The sequence below is a fragment of the Lepisosteus platostomus genome, chromosome 10 (genome assembly GCF_059453375.1).
Source record: "Lepisosteus platostomus isolate fLepPlt1 chromosome 10, fLepPlt1.hap1, whole genome shotgun sequence".
Lineage (NCBI taxonomy): Eukaryota > Metazoa > Chordata > Actinopteri > Semionotiformes > Lepisosteidae > Lepisosteus > Lepisosteus platostomus.
The window spans coordinates 8,026,889-8,047,257 of record NC_142620.1 but is presented as its reverse complement, the minus strand read 5'-3'; the positions used below and the strand labels follow the sequence as shown (position 1 = coordinate 8,047,257).

The 20,369-nt window shown below is 43.9% G+C and overlaps 1 protein-coding gene across 3 annotated transcripts in view; it reads left to right on the top strand.

The window, feature by feature from the left end:
• Positions 1 to 17,445, top strand: part of nudt14 (nudix (nucleoside diphosphate linked moiety X)-type motif 14) — a 35,625-nt gene extending 18,180 nt beyond the window's left edge. For 2 of the 3 annotated variants that reach the window (XM_088647878.1, XM_088647880.1), the window contains exons 2-6: positions 4,033 to 4,076; positions 10,501 to 10,565; positions 12,211 to 12,457; positions 13,903 to 13,996; positions 15,480 to 17,445. In XM_088647878.1, coding sequence (XP_088504004.1) covers positions 4,033 to 4,076; positions 10,501 to 10,565; positions 12,211 to 12,457; positions 13,903 to 13,996; positions 15,480 to 15,758 — 729 coding nt within the window. In that variant the 3' untranslated portion in view covers positions 15,759 to 17,445. The remainder of the gene's footprint in view (positions 1 to 4,032; positions 4,077 to 10,500; positions 10,566 to 12,210; positions 12,458 to 13,902; positions 13,997 to 15,479) is intronic. The other variant, XM_088647879.1, reaches the window with a different exon arrangement.
• The last annotated feature ends 2,924 nt before the right edge of the window (positions 17,446 to 20,369 follow it).

The following is a 20,369-nucleotide window of genomic DNA, read 5'->3' as shown; positions in this document are numbered from 1 at the left end:
CCCTGTATTTTTGCTGATTTAGGAAAATCCATTATTTATGGGAAATGAAATGAACCTGTAACCCGTTAAGTAGGAACTCAAAACCTAGCCCCACAGGCAATTAATAAACTGTAAACAGTCCATCTTGACGTGATCTACCTGGTAAACAAGGTGTGAATTGAAAGTGTTTATAGTTTTGAGCAAATTCCAGAATAGGCACTTGCAGGTAGGGCGCTCCACTCTACGATGAGAAACAGTAGAGGGAAAATCTGCTTTGAATCTGAAAGTTGTTTTGTTTAAATGTTTGTGCATCTTTAGGCCGGCTAGCTCGAACACTGGATACACAAGCGCGGGGAGAGATCCGTGCTTCTTCCTTTATTCTTTAAGCAGACAATTCCTAATCCGCCGGACAATCCCTAATCCGCTGCTCTGAATGCAGGACTCTAGGCTGTTGGCAACTGATTACAATGCCATTAATAATTACCAGCTCTTTAGTTACTCATTACGTAAACGGAGAATACTATGTTATTGACAACAGTATTCCTAAGGCTGGACTCTGGTTTCAGCTCCATTCATTTAGTAAGCAACCAGGGAAATTGGAACCAGCATTGTGTGTTTCTTCTGCTGTTTTATTTTCATTACAGACCGATAAAAGTGGTATGACGGAATTTTGCTTTTGTTTGCAGTATCATGTATTTAAGCAGGTGCTACCCGGAAATGGCTGTCTGAGTCTATTTAAGTTACCTTAAGATACAGAGATATCGGGCAAAGTGCTATATGAGTACATATACATCCTTGAGTCAATACAATATTTTGTTTTCAGCATATCAATTCTTGTACCAGTCGATGTTTAACAAAATTTGCATTTTGTCGCATTGTAAAAAGCAAATACATGCATTGAAGTTTTTTGTTAACAGCTCTAAACTCTAGATAAGATTTTAAAGAAATGTAATGATGTTCATTTATTGCCATATTTAGATCAAGCGCGTGCTGGAACAAAACCCGAGCTGGTATTTCTGTAGGTGGAGTTTGTGTGCTCCAGAGACACATTTTGCTTGGTTTTCACTTCTAAGTGGACGAATGGATTGTCAGCAATTGTTTGGCCTCAGTCTTTATAGGTTTTGTGCGGTAATTATTCACTTAATATAATTATCCATCCATTTTCAATTACAGCGTAGTCTAATACAGGGTTTACTTAAAACAGGGACAACTTAGAGATGCCAGTCGAACAATGGAAGGACACCAGAGCATCTTATTAACACCCACACAGCCTTGGGAAGAACAAGTTCAGAATTTAGAATTGAACCCCATGAATCAACATTTATGATGCAGCAACACCACCTGTGTCGCCTTCCTGCTGCCCCGTTGCTATTATCATTTTTATTTTTAATATCAGTAGCGTTTTATTGACGATTTAATTTTATTTCGAGATCTCAGAAAGTGGTAGGATTGCACACAGAATACACACAGCAGCAGGGAAAAGAAAGCAGAGGAAAAAAGCACATCAAATAGCACAACCAAGAATAAAGCGAAGCTCGAAAACTGCAGGCAAGCGTGGTGCAGCCTATTGAGTTTCACAATGAGAAACAGCACCGCTGCAACATTAGCTGCTGAAGTGTCAGTGCACTCAGTGGCCAGTCCTACGACAAGAGGCGGTGGGGTGGGCATTTACAGGGAAAATGGCAGTGGAGGCTGTTCAACTGGCTGCTGCAGTAACTCCTATATTGCTATATTTCAATTGCATTAAAAATGTTACCCACCAAGTCTGCAGTTAATTGGCCAAACAAGCTTTCAGTATTGGGGGTTTGTGGGAAGAGAAAAGTTATCAGCAAGAGAACAAAATGGCGGTCAGGCAACCGTCTTGGTTTATGCTGGAGCCCCATTTCGACATATGTTAGTTATATGCGCACTGGAATGATGGCTGTCAAGTATAAGAAGAATAGGTCCAAACAGGTCCAAGGGTTGGTTTGTTTCAGAAGATTGCACAAAATGGCGGTCACGTCACCATCCCTGCTTTATGCAAGAATCCCGTTTGACAGTTTGCCAATAGCACTGTCAGCAGACTGCAGCTCCGAAAGTTTGTCCACACCAACTCTTTATGAAGAAGAGCTGTACCTGGATGCGTTTCACTTTTGTGGTTATAGAAAGTCATGTCACAGCTTGTGAGGTTAAGTTGCTCCCAAGACAAGAGGCAGTCTGAGTTGTGAGAACAGAATGTTGGTCAAGCAAGAAACGTACCAGAGCCCTATTTCACTATGTGTTATCTGTATTGGCATTAGAATAATAATACCTACTACATTTAGTGTTAAGTGTCCAAACAGTTTTTCGATAACAGCAGTTGTCATTAGAGGGTGAGCTATGCCAAGCAGGCTATGGCTTATGGTAGTCCTGTTTTTCACAGCTTTGATAGGAATCCTGCCAAAGTGCAAATATACACTTCAAAATGTAGCATGGTGGTTTCCATATGACAGCCAAGCCACGTGACCAATTGACCTGTCCCAGGGTAATCAATCGGAACAAATCTTTGGCAACATCTAGCACCCTGTGCCTAGTTTGGGATATGTACTTTTAATTGGGTTCATAGAAGAAAAAGAACCAAACTTTGATATCAACCCAATGTGGTAGCCAGATCATGTGACCTTTCAGCTGCATTTTTCTCTGTTACAACTTTCCATGGGCCTCTAAGATCCTGAGAAGTTTCATGGGTTTTCGGCAAAGGATAGCACTTGTATACTTTCTACTTTTTATACCGAGTTTCACGGACGTGATGATGCACAGGAGGGCCCTATTGCCTATTGGGTGAGGCCTGGTAAGAAGTCCTGCGCCAGCAGGTGTCTGTTTAAAAGTATGATTAGGAGTTGGACTGTACTCATACAATACATTCCAGAGATACATTGGATCTAAAGCATTCAGAGTTCACACATATCTCAAAAGCCCATTTTAAATTTGACACAGAACCAATACAATTTACAATGTCAGGGTTTCAGTTCTGATCACACATAAAACATTTTCTCCCAGCAGCATTGTCTAGTATTTTCACATATTTGTCCATCTCTCTTTTTCTCTATATGATTGTTCCAGACCTTCCCATATTTTGTCCTGGATTACTAAACCACGTGAGATGTTTCAAGCTCCTCATGCTCCGTGTAAAACTTTTACTAATTATTTTCATGTCAAGCTTGTTCTGGCCTGTGGGAAGAGTAGATCATAACAAAGTCAAACATAGTTCCTACATCATTTGACTTCTGTGGGTTAATCAGAAGCCAAGCAATGTGTATTTCTGCTCCCCAGGCACATGAACTGTGTGGTCTTCAGGAGAGAATGTTGCTGGTGAATGATGTAGTTGTACTGGAAGACTGTATACCCAGAAATGTGTGACTAACTGGTACAGACTCCCCACAGAAGGGAGGGGCTGCTGTGACACCTCCCTGTGCAGGACGTTTCCAGAGACTTCTGGAACTTACTCCTGGCCCAGACTGTGTCAGAGTCAGCTCAGATGAGCTGTGGCTTCACCCAGTACTGCCTGTCAGCTGCTGCCTGTTCCTGCAGAGATCCAATCCTGTCTCAAAGGAAACTTGTACCAGTTATCAATTTCACTAATTGACATCGATGGTAGCCTGCTAAGGAGTGTTTCAAATTTTGGAAGGCACCGCGAGACGTATCGTAAAGTGGCGAATGAACACACTGGTTGAGGAAAAGGAGCGAGAGCTCAATAACGTTTATAAACAGCTGACCAAGGACCACTCTCTGCAGAACCGCCAGAATTTGGTCTGCAAGTTAGTGGTAAAAGAGCGGGAGTTCTCTTCATTGTGATTCTGCGTTTGGGATAGTAAATGCTTTCGTTGAGATTTTGTTAAGAATTGTGATTTTATACAAATTCAAATATCCGAATAACATATAAAATCGAACCCTGTTTGAGGACGACCTTTGAGTTAGTATGTTTTCTGTATCCAATTTGCTGAAATTCTTCATCTTTAGGCAGAAAGACTTCACTTGAAAGGATTGGAGGCTTATGATTATGTAATCATTCTGTTCTGTTTGTTTTGTTGACAGAATGGAACAAAGAAGTCCTGGGACTTTATGAGGACTCATGACAGGTAGGTGTGTGAGGGTGCCCAGGTGAGAAGTGTCCTCAGGCTGGATCTTCCTCTACTGTCGCCAGACACTTTCTTAATTGCTGCTCATTAAGACCAAGACATGAAGCCCTACAGTAGAAGAGCACAGTGCCTTGTTCTTCCTGGGAGCTGTGCAGGTCGGAGAGTAGGTGGCAGAAGCATTGCGCTTGACGACCTGCATCTGGATCTGTGTGTGCCTCTGGCGTTTTCTCCCTTTCTGCTCTGACCTGTAGGTGCTGGGCCTGTGAAGGGTGTTCCCTGTCAGTGCAGTGTCAGTCCTCTGGATCTTCAGGCAGGAACCGCAGACTTTAAAATCTCCATCTGTTTGAATGTTCATTTTTGCTTTGTTGCGATGCTTGGTCACATTGAATATTGCATCAGCGTGCTTGAAAAGGCTTTCCATTGCAGAAGGACGCTGTTTCGTCACAGAGTTAAAATCCCTGTATCAGTTTCATTTAATAAAGCTGCTGGTCCTTGTCTGAAACTGAAACATATATTGCAGCTGATCGCCTAACAGCATTCCTTTGCTTTTTACACGCCACTATGAGATAAAGCATTCACCACAATGTAGCAGACATGTGGCTAGAGTTAATATAGGAAAGGTTCAAAGAGGTTTGTTGGCTGGATCTGCATGCAAAGCCCCTGTGCACAAATTAGCCATTCAGTGGGTGGTACCATAAATCTTTTCAGGGAGTTAATTTAAGACCTAGAAGAACGACATGATACACAGGTTTGTTGGACAATCCTGATCGCTCTTATTATTATGTTTATTTAAACAAACAATGAATATAGTAGATTGTGATTTTTTGGGGTGGGTTCCCAGATCCGAAGCTGAGAGGGCGAAGAGTCTTTGTCCAGGCCATCCTAGACTTGCCCCTTACTGTTCAGAGTTCACAACCAGTTCAATTAAAAGCAATCTCTGTTATCCACTCATGGTTATTCAAAGACCGAAGCCTGATTGAAGCCCTCTGGCAGCTTTTAATGGCATGTGTTACCTAATTAATGTGCTCATTAGTTACTGGGGAGGGTGTTGAAATGGGACTGTGTGTAGACCCTACAGTGGGATAGTTTCTAGGTGTGCTTTTCCCAGATTCTTAAGAGAGTTTCTTGGAAAAACCCCTGACTGAGCTGCTCCCAACGTGATCAAACACATCCACCCTCACAATGAAAAGGATCAAAAAAGGAATCCCTTCTGGCAGAGTGTTTCCTTCTGTTGAGTTTTTGTTTTCCTCTGGGCTGTCTCTCAGAGTTGCTCGGTGAACGGTCATGCCGTTTCTCAGAGGTGAGAGGTCAGGCACACAGTCGAGGAAACCCCAGCATGGCATTCACCTTTTGTCTGCGTGTGCTGATGTGTGACTCGCTGCCTATATTAAAAATGACTTCATACTGATATGATTCATTCAGTGTGGAGCACTGGTGTGATTCGGGCTCTGCACACAGGGCTGGAAGGTTGTGGGTTCAAACCCCAGTAGAGCAAGGTGCTCATTCAGATTGCTCCAGTAAAATCCTCAGGGCGCAGATGTCAGTTGGATAAAAGTGTCAGCCAGATAAAAGCAGACAAAAGACAAACAGTTGCAATACAGTTAGGACTGGTTCCACATTCTCCTAGCTGCATTTGAACTGTGCTTCAATTAACCCAATTAACCTTGTGAGCCAGCATTGTCACCAGTCGTTAATGACTGCACCTGTCGAGGTTCTTCTAATTTTAATGGCTTTTTTTAATGAAGTGTAGTTTTAGTCCCTTACTTTACGGATTAAAAGTAGGTGAACACGGTCCTTTTTCACTGAAAAAACACTTTTTATTGATATTTGACAAACATCTCAAAGGAGAAGAATTGGGATGCGAGTTGTAGTTATATTGTGTGGCATGCTTTCATATACTTTTTTAATCAGATACATGGGGGGGAGGTTAGCTTCAGAATGCCATTGTAGAGCTCATGGGTCATGGGACTGGTTGTCTGCTAGTGCAGGACCAAAAGACCAACATGTTTTTTTTGCAGTTTTTCACAGGAGCATTCCTACCTTCTAGCCTGATCTTGTGAGATATCGGAAGCAAAGGAAGGACAGGAGACCTCCTAGGAAAACCAGCTACTGCAAGTGGTGTTGGTTAGCCAGTAGGTGGCGCTCTTCCTTCTAAACCAAAATATCCATATGCCTTGGGATGGTGATGGGAGACTGCAATAGGAGGTGTTATCCTCTGGATGAGACATTAGATTGAGGACCTAACTAGTTACTATAGTAATGAAAAGATACCATGTCACTTTTTGAAAGAGCTTGAGTTTTTCCCCTGGTGTCCTGGTGATATATTTCACTCCTGTACAGGCTTGGACAGTCTGACTCTGCTGTCAACCCTCTCAGTGGGGGGCGCACTTCAGCCACCTGTCTGTGAGGTGCTTTGAGATCCTTTGGGATGAAAAGAGCAATATTAATGCAGGGATTATTTTTTTAAAAGAAGCAGATATATTAAGAATAAGAAGGACTGCAAAGTAAAGAGTATATGGAATGCATGAAAGAAACGGGCAGTGATGCAATGCTCTCAGTCCAGTGGTTCTCTTTGTGCACTATAGCGGATGGTCTCTTCCCTGGGGGGTGTATCGATCCTCTTATCAGCCTTCCTGGATACAATGGAGTTCAGAGAGGATACATGGGGGTGGGTGCACAGTGACTAGTTGAAAGGTAAAGCCATTAAGACCAGCATCTGTTTAGATCATTAGTGTCACCCTGTGTCTTTGTGACGTACTCCAGTGCGGCTCTGTACTAGGGGCCGTTTCTATAATGAGAGAGGAGGTGGTGTAGTCCAGTGTCAATGGCCAGCTCGTTTTGTTCTGTGTGGGGATCAGTGGGGGGTGGGGAGGCTGAGTTAAAGCTCTCGTTTTTTTTTTCACGTTTCTGAACGTGCACCGAAACTTTCAACACACGTGCATTGGGAGTGCAGGTTGGGATAGCTAATTGCTGGGAACAAAACGCAGGTTTAACATTCTGATCTTGCAGATAGATACATATGTAATTGTATTCTGCCTATAAACCACCTAAAAACATATTTTGGGGGGTTGTAATGTTTGGTGCGTTATTGAGATCTTTAGCGTCCCTCAGTGGAATCGAAGCATCTACATGTTTGAATTCAGCAGGGGGGCTCTCCTTCAGCAGTGCTGTGGTGCCCTGACACAGCTGGGAGGCACTGGAGTGTTTATCACATGTTCTCAGGCTGGGAGAGAAGAGACAACAGTGTGACTGCATGTTTATTTATGGGGTGGGGGTTCCTCACAAGCAAGGTCCCGAGATTCTTTTCACAAGGATCCCCGAACAGCTAAAAATGGAAGGAGCTTTCACTTTATCAAGGGTTTGGATTGAAATGCGTCTCGGGGCCTAGAGATAAAGGGCTTCCCCTGGCACGCCCAGGGCTTTATGAAGTTTGATTTTGTTCACAATGAAGTGCGCGCTGCTGCGCCCCTAATCTCCACCAAGAGCTTTCTTGCGCCATGGGAAAGTGGGGCCTGGTGCTTCAGGGCAGGGCTTCCTGCTTCCTCAGCGGCTTCCACATTCCCGCTGCGGCTCCAGGGAACGCTGGCACCGCCGCTCCCCAGCCCTGCGCGGAGCCGGCAGGCTGCCCGAGATTAGCTGGCTTCTCCTCGGATCCGCGCGGGCCTTGCAGGCCATTGTTTTTGATCGTCTGTCCGGTCAGCCTTAGCTCACCGCTGAGCATGACTCAGCCCAGACACACCTCCTCCCAGACCGGCTGCATGGGACTGTCTGGTACGGGCATCACAGTTTGACTGGTGCGTTGACTCACGTCTGTGGTGCACCAGCATGTCATCAGAATACCCCCCCCCCCCCATCAGCTCCCAGATATATTCCGACTCCAGAGTGAGGCGCCCCCCCTCCCACTTAGTCAGCATCTTCCCCTCAGACAAGGGTCTCTTCTTATTCTCTCGCTTTCTGGCCATGCGGTCCCACCTCTGCTTTAAACGAATTAAAGACAAAATGTTTTAGTTCTGTCTGAAAAATGACATGGCGCCGCTGGGCACTCTGCAGGCCACCGTCCTTGTTATTTTTCCCCGTAAGCTTCCTCTCTGCTGGCTTCTTTTTGTGGAGGGATTGGTGTGGGAAAACAGGGAACATCATCATTCGGAATTGCCTACGCCCGGTGTATTGGTAAATAAGTTACAGGTTTCCCCAGGCACGCCTCTCTGCGCTGGAGGATTTATTGCTGCGCAGGCTGGATTCATACAGAAAGTGCAGTAAAGTGCTCCCCGCATACTGCTATTCAAACAAATCAAACAGGAGACCAAGCTGTTTTTGATGTAGGCAGCCTCTAAATGTTGATGTTTTGCACAAGATTGCCTTTTCTGCCACTATTGCTAGGAGATTGCCACAGTCACCCCAAGACATGTCTTTAGGCACTGCAGAAATGAAAACAGACATTCAAAGAGAGCTATTATTTAAAAAAAAAATCGAGACGGGAGCTTGTTCTAATGTGTTAACGATTTTGGAATGGTTTTAAGTCTTAGGTGGGAATAATGCACATGAACGGTGATAGATGTGAACGCCCCAGTTAAACTCACTTAGCAAACGCTTAAGCTAATTAAATATGAAGCATCCTCGATCTGAAGAGGCTTTGAATGCCTGCAAGCCCATTGTGCTACCTGTCCTTTTCTTGAGAAATCCTATTATAGTGAGATTCTTAAGATGAATTTCGTATTGATGTTTTTCTTAAAGGAATTACCAGGCTAGTAGCTTAAAATTCAAGTGAGCCCGGAAAACAAAAGAGGAGTGTTAATCCCTGCCTGTGATGGGCAGCCTGGTTCTGCCTGGAGCCCCTGGCCCTTGTGCTGCCCCCCCACTGCGCCGCAGGGGGGTCGATCGCTGTTTCCTGTGCACCTCAATGCTGGACAGTGCTTCACCCGACCATTATTAATAGGGGTTCTGCGTTAAGCTACCCTGAAAAAGAAAACTTCAAAAGTTCTTTAAAAGGTCTTCAAAAGAGGGTGAGAGAGATACGGTGCTGCCTGGGCATTAATTAAGGGCGATAACCTCACCTTTTTAGTAAGTTACACAGCACTGACAGAGGAGTTATCAAAGGTTGCAGCCTAATTGACACTGTCTGGTTTGAAAATGGAGGCGGCTGGCTTATGTTTTGTTTTTACGGAAGGTTTAAAGCAGCTTCTTACATCCTCAAAACAAGGTATTTACATATTTGAGAGTGTGAGAACAAGCAGCACATGTATTTAAGTGGTAAATGAAAGAGCCCTGCATTGTGCATTAAAACCATTAAAAGCTTTACTACCATAATTAACACCCCTTATGCAATGTGATCCTCAAGTCATAACGCGAAGTCTCTATATTTCCAAATCATATGTCATGCAAGTTATGGTTCAATGGGTTTTTATTCTGAGGATTTTTTTTCTCGTTTTCATGCCTTCGGTTCTGAATGCCATGTAATTGTGACATCTCTAGGGTAGAGTAATATTTGACTATTTCTCTAAATGCACTTTAGGGAATAAACACAATTGCTGCATGTTTGTGCTATAGTAGTTAAAAAGGGAAGCTGTGCTGTATGCTTTCTGGGCAAGGATTAATTTCAAACTCACTAAAAACTGGGGCAAGCATACTTTCAAACTGACTGAAAATAATTGAACTGATTTCCTTAGTGTAATTATTGTTGTTTTTCTTTGGGGGGGGGTGGAGTAGACGCAGCTGTGCATAAGTATAAGGTTTACATCTTGCATAGTTTTTACTCTGGGTAAACTAAAGTCTTCTGCCTCCATGTCAGCTTAGCAAGCTAAGAGTTCTTCTCTCAGCATTAAAGACAAGAAGGCTGACTGAGAGCCTGTCTGTGTTTGTGTTATTATAGAGCAGTACGGAAATGAAGTTATGGCCAAATAAAACTGTACTTATCTTTCCCATTGTCTTGGTGGATTTCTAGAGACGGGAGCAGAGATGATTTCACAGTAAGGAAGTAGGACAATCTCTGTAACTCTCACTCAGTTCTCTTGCCTCTAGGCCATGCAATAAGTTTTCAATTGGGATTTCATTCTTCCCTGTAGGAAATAGACCACTGATGACACTGCTCAAGACCTCCTTTGTAGGCTGGGGAAAGATTATACTCGCATTAATAAAATTGTCCGTGGCAGTGATCTGTCCTATTAAAATGAATCCTTTTTCAGCAGGCAATTGCAGACCATCAGTTCAATTTAAAAAACACTTTTTTTTGCAGCATAGAACAAACACTGAGCACTGTGCCTGTGCATCACACCTGAGGGGCATCACGCTACCACACTGTGCATACTGACCCAGAAGGAGGGGTGGAGTTTCACAGCACAGCCAAAATGAATTGTGTGATTATGACCCCTTTTTCTGATTCTCTTTTCCCCATGTGTGACTTACTTTTCTTTTTCTCTTTTTTCAGCGTTTCGGTCCTGATCTTCAATACATCTTCACATTGCTTTATCCTGGTCAAGCAGTTTCGCCCAGGTAATGGTCATGTAGACTTTCCTTCGCCCCTCTCCTGCTGCCTAAAGCGACTCGGGCCAGGGACGCCATCGTGAGTCAGCAGTTAGGATGATTTACTAAAACTCGTCCTTTAAAAATTTGGTTGGTGCTCTAGTCTTCTCAGCCTGAGTTACGTTTTATCGTAGAGCTGTGTACTGTTAGTAAAAAAGACAAAATGACTCATGTTCACAGTTCCGTGGTTCCTTGCTGTCTGACTTTGCAGCAGATAAGCCCATTGTTTGTCAATTTATGAGTATTTGCAGACAATGAACATTAACCTACAGCTGTGTTCAGGCAGTGCAAGTTTAACGGTGGAGTTCCCAAGTGCTCGTTCAGCGTGGACACTAAGCACAGTTCTCCAGGAATTCCCAGTCTGAGTCGCCCAGTGTGATGAGGTGATGAGGATTCCCCAAGCTAGAGTACCTTCAGCTTGCCTCCACTGCAGTGACTTTGGGCATGTCCGGGAGCTTGTGGTGTTATTAGTGGGATCTTCATCTCTACTGAACTGACACCAGCTCTCCAGTGGGCACAGTGGGAATCATCATGCGGGAAAATAGAGGCAGCTCTGTGACGAGTGCATATAATATAGAGGAAAGCAAGCAGGGGCCCTACCGTTCTGTTCCAGAATGAAGGTCATAGCGTGGATCTGAGCTGAATTGAAATTTGAAAGGGTTATAAAAGAGAAACAATATGTGATGACAATTTTGAGACTATTTTACTGTAATTGCAATATAGTGGATTACACAGTGTAAGCATATTTTTTTTTCCTTGTTCACTGTCTCTTTTACACGGAATACAAATGACCAACACTGGTGCACTGCGGTTTTCCAATCTCCTTTTCACGGTGGGGTGTTAAGAGATTTGTGACACGGCGAAAGCATCTTTGCTTGCCACAGCTGCTGGCTGGCTCCGTGCTCAGCTAATCCGGGCTTTAGTTTAGGGTGGACAACGGTCAAGCCCACTTCTCGATTGTAAGAGAGTCGGCATCTTAAAATTGCCTTAACTCCTTTAGTGCGGCACGCAGCTCCATTGAGAACTTGGTCTGACTTGCATTTAGATGGATTAGTAAATGATCCCGTGAAGAAGATGGCGAAAAACACACCTAGTTAGTGCTGTAAGGGTTTTGGAAACAAAGCAAAAAAAAAAGATTCCATTCCAGGAATTGCAGTACAAATGGCCTGTGTCTTTGTGTGGACTCTCCCCTCCACTTGGGCCTTGAAAAGGGCTTTCTCGTGCACTTCAGGAACAGTTTCTTTCCAAAGGCATTGTTCTGCGCAGGAGCTGCCCATGTTTGTGCTTCTCGCTTCATAATGGGAGGAAGCCATTTCGTTGAGACCGATTGTTTCTCGTGAGGCTTTGTAAAAAATGAATAATATTCCATCGGTGCCTATTTTCAGAACACTCTCTCTTCTTCATTTGTTTGCTTGCACTAAAAGGCTGCCAAAAAAAAAACCCCACTTGCGTGTGGTAAGTGAAGTTTCTTGGTGTAGGTGGGAGGGGGGGTCCTGCAGCTGCAGGACGAGGAGGTGAGGGAGAGGCATCTCCCCCGGGAGACGAGAGGCCGGAGGAGTGCAGGGTGCTCGCTGTAAGGTGGTGTTTAACATCCGCTGCCCCCTCCTCCCTGCAGCGGTGTACATGTGCGAGTGGGAGAAGAGCAAACCCCAGCCCCCCGAGGACGCGGACCCCGACTCGGAGGAGAACCCGGAGAGCCACCCCGACCCCCCCCCGGCCTCCTCGGGGGTCACCTACGAGCTGTGCGCGGGGCTGGTGGACAAGCCCGAGCTGTCGCTGGAGGAAATAGCCCGGCAGGAGATCCTGGAGGAGTGTGGCTACGACGTGCCCGTCACCAAGCTGAGGAAAATCGCCTCCTACAGGTGAGGCCGCCCCGGGGTCCTTGTTCCCTTACACGTCTGGGTATTGTGGGTATTGCGCTCGTGGCCTCGTGGGAAGAAAATGTTGTATGCTCTCGAGTGATTCTTGCAATGACTTATTTCAAAGTTTAATTGAAAGCCGTATCACGTACAGCGCTAAAAACACGCATAGGCCACGCTGTGGTCGCTTATGATAAAATGTCTACATTACTGTCAAGGTGATAGCTGCTCAAGAGAAGAGCTGAAGATACTCGGAGTTTCGGTTCAGTGATGGCCCATGGAAAAGAGCCATGTATGGAACCATGTCAGGGCGCAATGTGTCGTTTCTATCGCTGTGAATTCTGGGAATCGGTGGAGGAAATCGGCACTTGTCCAACAGAAAGCAAACACCTTTGTCAATTTTTTCTCAGGGCAAAAAGGAGATTTCATAACCTTGTTTGTCAGTGCCATCCTGTCAACTTCAGAGCTTACTCTACCTGCACAAATTCCTTCAGATGCATTGCCTGGGCTGTTAAGTAAGTCAGATAGCACTAACCATTGTGAGAATAGAGCATTGTGCTCTTATCAGCCTTTACAATGTTGTAAAACCTCTGCAGTCATAAAGCCCTTGTAATTAATTCTCAACACCTGCCCGTGCACCTGCTGCAAAGTGTTGTACTATTATTGCCCTGCTGTTAATTGATATACTAGGAGGTCTTCTTTTGCACCTGCCACTATTTCCTGATACAAAGGAGGTGTAAAGGAATGGGAATCAATAATATTTCCTTCTTTTTTTCTTATGTGTTGGAGTTGTACTGCAATAATGCAGTGTTGTTCAGTGTCAGTGTTTCTCCACAGAGCTCCCAGTACAGTGTGCTTAGTCCTCAACACGTCTTCGCAGTGCAGTCCGGCAGCCTCTGCTACGACATTGGGCACATATAGGCCACAGATAGGAAAAAGCAATGCCAAAGAAAAGAAAGAAAATGGCACTACTTTAGATCATGAAGATAAAGTACACCCCTGGATGTGTAGGGTATTCGAGACGAGATGAAGGTTCTGTATAGGTGTTCGTGACAATCTGATACATCATGTGATCCAGTGCTCAGTCATCCTCAGTCATCAGGATTGTCTGTCCCTTTACTGGGCAGACAAGTGTCCTGATCCATCAGTGAAATCAATCACACCTGGATCTGTCAACATCAACCTCCCCGATAAGACACCCACAGTTGTATCTCAGGGATCTTTCAAGCCCACTGCTAACCTGAGCAGCCTGCTGTAAACAAACTCTTCTTATAGCGTGGCAGGAATTCCAGTAAGGCACCCTCTTGTATGATAAATGATTTGTAAACTAAGTGTTCTATATTTTGACCAGACGAGATGTTTTGATTGTTTTCTCCTTGTGTTCATATTTAGTTCCCCTCTGAAGAATATTGTGCTGCCTTTTGATGCAGATCACCTTTTTTATTCAGGCCAGTGGAAGTGGGAATCAAAAGCACAAAAAACAGATGCAAGAAATGGGCAACATTTCCACTGCAGACTCAGTTGTACATTTCACAAGCTGAAGTAAGAATGTCCACAATAAAATCATTTCCAGAGTGGGCTTGATAACGTTTTTTCCGGGTGTGAAAGTAGGTGTTCTCCCTGTAGTCTGTTTTTCCAGGGGCTGACAGATTGGTGCCAAAGAAATAAAAACCAAACGGAAATATAACCATCAGTAAGGGGAGTCACTACAAGCAGCTTATGTTTTGCCTTTAGCGTGACAAGAACTAGTGTGCTGTAGGTACAAGATATTAAGAAATATGTAAACCTTAGATTTGTGAAGGGGAAACTGTCATGTGCTTGTAGATTCATGCCTCAAGGCTGCCAGGAAGGGGGATATCTCCCAACCCGCTCTCACAGTCTGGGGATTGGTTTTAGCTAATGTCAGTCTTTTGCTGGAAAATAGAGCTCCACAGTGGGGGTGTCTCACATTCTCCGTTCGATTTTCTCTCGACAGCAACCTGAGACTGCAGACAGTCTTGATGTGTGTTCATACAGCATGCAGTTTTTGTTTGAGCTTATCAGACAACAACCCATATAAATCATAGATGCCCAGTGCTTGTCCTACTGTACAGGGACTGGAGAATGGAAATCATTTCAGTATTTGCTTAATTGGACCCATTTAACAAGTTCTACCAGCTTTTCAGATGCTGATGCCTTGAGGAGAAAGGCTTTCCTTGAGCAGGATTAGACATCTCAGGCTTAGATAGATACATGATAAAGCAATTGATTATCAGCAAGGCTACTTACACAGTATATTCTATACATACATCACATTGAAAGTAGGATTAGTTTTGTGGATACTATTTTGATATACTTTATTTCTTGCTGAGAGGATGTAAACACTGCAGAGTTTATAAAGCATGCCTTTTAACTGCCCTAATGCCCCTATGAACCCATTCCAAAGATATGCACAGTGTGTGCAATCCTGACTTCCGATGCAGGCACACACAGGCCCCTGCAGTAAAGCATCACATTTTTCAGGACAAATGTTTAATAACCAAGGGAGTGGGTTGCTCTGGTTTCCACCTTTCAACAGCTGTCGAATTCTTAGTGTTGAGATTAAGAAAAAAGAAATGTTAAGCAACTGCAGGAGGTGTGTGCTTTAATTGATAGCTGGCATTTTTAAAATGTGTTCAGGCATGAAGCAAAATTCCTTCTGGTGCATTAATTCAAGCACACTGGTGCCTTAATACTCTCAACTTTTGACACTCCTTCGGAATCACGGGGCAGAAAAGTTCCAGTCCTGCCAACGCTGAGTTCGATTGCCCTTTTCAGCTCGGCTGAGCATCCTAAAGGACTGTGTCAAAAGCACCTCAGTTGAATAAACAGCTGAAATAAAGTCACCGGCGGTTCTCAGCCCTTCTTCGGCACTGGGTCACCTTGTTGACAGGAGCCTGCCACAAGAACCTCTACCCTTCGAGAGCCTCCGGGAAGCCGGCGTCCTCGGCCTTCTCGCGCAGGCTAGCGCCTGGGTGCTCACATCTCTGCGCTGTCCTGTTGGCAGGTCAGGAGTGGGCGTCACGGGTTCCAAGCAGACCATGTTCTACGCGGAGGTGTCGGACGAGAACTGCGTGGGAGAGGGCGGGGGGCGACCCCAGGAGGGCGAGCTGATCGAGGTGGTGAAGGTGCCGCTCCAGGAGTCCATGAACTTTGCCTACGACGAGGGCATCCCAAAGACCATGGGCGTCATCTTCAGCTTCATCTGGTTCCACAGCAACATGTCCCCCAAGTACAAAATATCCACCAACGTGTAATCAGCCCCTTGTGCCCCTCATCGATGTGAATAACACCTTGGCACTTATGTCGTCTAGTTCTTAATAGTGTTTTTGTTCCTTTGTTTGTGATCTTCAATACTGCCCTTTTTTACGCATTTTTCCAAAATGAATTTCAGGATAGACATCTGTTTCAACACTGCTAAGTGTATTTGTAGGAGAAGTCCTGAACTTGTGAGACTTTGCTGCTGTGTGTGTTTAGTGGAAGGTGCGAGGAAGGCTGTGTTGATACAAATATGCCATCAAAGGCACCAGGAAGGTGAACTGATGTTCAAGATCGTTAACACCTGCACTGCAACTGAAGAAGGATTGTAACCACAATGGATTTTGATTTGTAAGAAAAGAAAAGTTGCCCTTTGTTTCCATTGTGCAAACGCAGTATAAACTTCAAATCTGCAGCAAACAGGCAGCTAGACAATCAGGGTCCAGATCCATGCAAGGCCTTGCTGCCAACTCAGGTCTTAACCAGTTAGACAAAACTACCAGACATTCAGGGATCCAGTGTATAAGTGCATGCCACTTACGAGCTACGTTTATGTTATCGCTTTCAGAAATTAAAGTATACTTTTAAGTTCTTTTTAAACAGCTGTGTAGAAGTGTCATAACGATTAAGTATCAAAATAGCTGGGATAAAAATAGATAGCTTTCTTCCCAGTACGTTTGCACAGAAATAGCTGAAAATCAGGGTAACAATATCATACTGACAAGACTGTTGTTAACAATAGGAGGCTGACGAGACTATTGTTAACAAACCACTATAACTGTGCTACAGAGCCTGGTTATTATATTAAAAGTGCTCTGATTGGCCAGACTAAGTAGCTCGTAAACTCACTTCAGGCTTTTTTCCAATGATTGTGTTTTGTTTTTGCTCTGTTATTGCAGTATAAATTGTATTTCTTGAGGTAGTTACTTTATGCTCAGCTAAGTCAGGATCACCATTAACACTACAGTACAGCATAGACAGTATATTTACATTAATGTGTGTGTGCTTGTGTGAATGCTGTTGCTGGAAAAGAAGGGTGGTGAATCTGTTCTCATAGCCAGACGGATGTGTAGATCTGAAGCTGTTTGATAAATCAATGTTGACGTACAGCACTCAGGCCTTTTTTCAGTGAGGAGACAGAGCTTTGACTGAAGTGTCTGGATTTGTACTGATGTAAGACTGAGGGGGATTTCTGGTGTAAACATGAAGGTAAAGTGGATCAAACGAGCTTGCTGGTCATCATGCGCTTGCAAGGAAATCAGAGACTTGTCTGAAATCCACAAGCCAGTTCATTTTACACATGGGTTTTACCTAAAATCAATTTCCTAGCGTAATCAATCTCGTAATTTAATAGTAGTGACGTATTTTTTACTAAGCATACCTAGATTTGTGTTTCTTTTTTTGATTAGCTTGTCTGTATGAGAAACAGTATTGAAGTATACGGAACACATCTATTCTGCTATTTAAATTTGTACTAGTACTTGACTATATTAAAGTCCTTGTAAGCTTGATTTGAGGTGGATATGACATACTTTATAGTGCTATTTATGTTGTTTTGTACTTTTTTTTACTTTTGTATTTTTGATCTGTGATTATTTTTAACATTTTCTTGTCTTATTAAAAAATAGTGCATTATTTATAAAGCTCATTGCATGTGCATTATTTATCTGATTTGCGTTAAATGTAAATAAAAGGGTTTCATTCCCAAAAGATTACTCCAGGTGTATATTTACCTGCTGGTGCCAACAGATCCTTTGATGATAAACTCACTCTAATTTTCCTCTCTTCTTCAAAATGCTTCCTAGCACAAACTGGACTCCTTGTCCTGTGGGGCTTAATCTGCTCTCTTTCAGAATAATCCCTTTGAATCCTTTCTTTCCAAGAACCCTTTTTTTTAGACATTGTGCTAAACCTTATTTTGAAACTGCATTTTCTCTCCAGTTCAAGGCTTGCCTTGCGAAAGCTTTGTCATAGGTCTTCTGGGAGAGTGTTGGATAAATTTTGGTAAACTATTCAGTTTTCATTGCAGGAGGGTTTGTGAGGACCTTTCGGTTTAAAAATAGGACGTTATTTCATCAAGCACCTGTTTCAGTCAAATCCCAACTCTCTCCCTCCTCCTATACTGAACTTCCATTGAACACTGCCCTTTGAATTCAAATCGTCCTCGTAATGGATTTCAAAGGTTAATGGGTACTTTGCAGTGAAACATCCAGGGCTCAGTTTTCCCCGAGGCTAAATTATGAGCAAACTGCTCAATCCATAGCTAGTTTGCCAGAGGAGAAAATCAAACTCGTATTGTTTTCTTCCTTATTTAGAAACATGGTGCCTTTTCACCCTACGCTCGTTTTTTTTACACTCCATTGCTGGTTTTGAATGTAATGTTGCCTCTTGTAAAGCTGTCAGCTTAGTAAAGTAGCAGCATTGATGATCATTTATTAATACCAGTGGTAGAGGTCCTTTTAAAATACGATTTTCTGCACCTACGTGTAGAAACCAAGACCAAAACAAGAAAGCACCCTGTTTTATCATCTCCCGTTGCAGGTGCTCTGCAATCTTTGATTATCAAATGTATAACAAACCCCACCTTCAGCACACCGAAGAAGTATGCGCGGTGTTTTTGAGAGAGTCACACACGTGTCACGTTCCCTGACCCCGGTGCTGTGCAAGTGAAACTGCTGCTGTAACTGGACCCTGTTTGATTAGGCTTCTGATACAAAGGCCCGAGCCACACGCTCCGTCGTGCGTGGCAGCTGTAAACGGTGTCATCTGAACACAAACAGGGCTAATTTGTCAGCTCTCTCTTGCAGCGCCGGCATCGCCGACCAAGGGGGGCCCTTTCAGTTCTCCCCATGACTCAGGAGTTTCGTCGGGTAAGTCAAGTTGCCAAGGTGATATTTGTGTTCAACTTTTTAAACCTTATGGTAATTATTAGGCGAAACTTGTGGCTCATTCAAACACATGGCGAGAAGGGTGGGGGGGGGAGGGAGCGACAGATAAAAGCATGAACTAAACCAAAGACAATAACCCTGGCTTCTCTATAGCAACAACTCTCCCCAAGTCTTACAACAAATGAAGCACTCCTGCAGTTAGAGAGCCCGGAGAAAAACCCTGAAGGATGTAGTAATAACGTGTTTGTGACACGATGATTTGTGAGGGCTTTTTTTGTGATGATTGTAAGAAATTCTGTTTCCATAAGTGTGCCGGGTGGCTGAGAATTCACCTGGTTGCCCGGGGATGATTTTTTTACAAATCCAAAAGAAATAGAGGAAGGGAATTTTTTTTAAAAAGCAAGCCGGCGTTTGTCCACTGTAATGTCACAACGTCCGCGAACTCGGAAAGGCTGAGCGCGAGAGGGACGGCGTGGTGAAACCCCGCGCCTATGCTTTTCCAAAGCGGGCGCCTCGTGGGTTGCAGCAGTACCAGGAGAGTGGTAGGGGGCTGTCGCAGCCCCGTTGTCGCTGCACTGAGCTGCAAGTGCCCAGACACAGCCATTTCGGTGTTTCTGGAAGCCTGCTGATGGCAGGAAATGAGCTGAGAAACGATTCCAGGCCACAGGAGAACACTTGACAGAGGCGTGAGTGGGCCACAGCCATGGAGCAGGTCCATGCTGAGCTCCTGTTTGCAGCAGTGGTCATTCGGGATGGCTTTTGTTGTGGGTTGTGGGAACACATTCATTAGGCCAGTCCCCATATTTGTATTGTACACAGCTGGTCAGAGTTAATGATTTAGATGACAAACTTTGTCCCAGAGAGTGTTTTGAATAGCACAAGTAGTCTTCTGAAATTCTGTTGCTTGGTGTGTGTTCATAGTTCGTAAATTAATAGTGTGTCATTGGAGTGAGACAACATAAACGAAGAATATAGGATTTAATATAACCCAGGCAGTAGAAAAACCATGCATCTTACAATGAATCCTTTTTTATTTAGATTTAGGAACTGCAGCCTCTGTACTATAGCAAATACAATACTGTGCAAGAGCTTGTCGTCTGATTGAAATCGTTTTTACATAGAAGATAATTGGCAGAAATTGGCTTGCATCTGCAAAGCTCAGGCAGGATGCCAGCAATGCTTTATCTTGGTAATAAACAGTTTCCAATTCAAGAGTGCAATCCAATTTTTTCCTGGTTCTGTGGCTCTTATTTGCTGTTGATGGCAGAAAATTAACAGAATAGCAATTACAGCCCTGCATTTGTAATGGGCCAGATGTTTAGCTTTTTTTAGGTTGTAATGCAAAGCATTTGTTATCTATGCAGAACTCATACGCTGCACTAAACACCTTCTTTCTTTTCATGAGAGAACAATGTTACAGACAACAAGGAAGACAGTTTTGCTCTGCAGTGAGATTGGTATCACCCGCTTTTGCAGTTTGTTTCTTCCTTCTTGCCTGTGCACAGCCCTTGCTGTATGGTGACGGTGAAGCTTCGAATACCACAATTCAAGCTCCATTGAAAGGTTTGCTTCGGATTCTGGAAAATCTCCGGTGGAGCAATGGGATATAACTCACTTGAACATTGCCATCAGCGACTGTTATATAAAGTAGGCCACAGAGGGGTTTCTACTCTACAAAGTAGTACGGTAGACATCACTGATTTGCTCATGGTTTATAACTTAAAGGTGTGATATTGGTGAGATGACATACA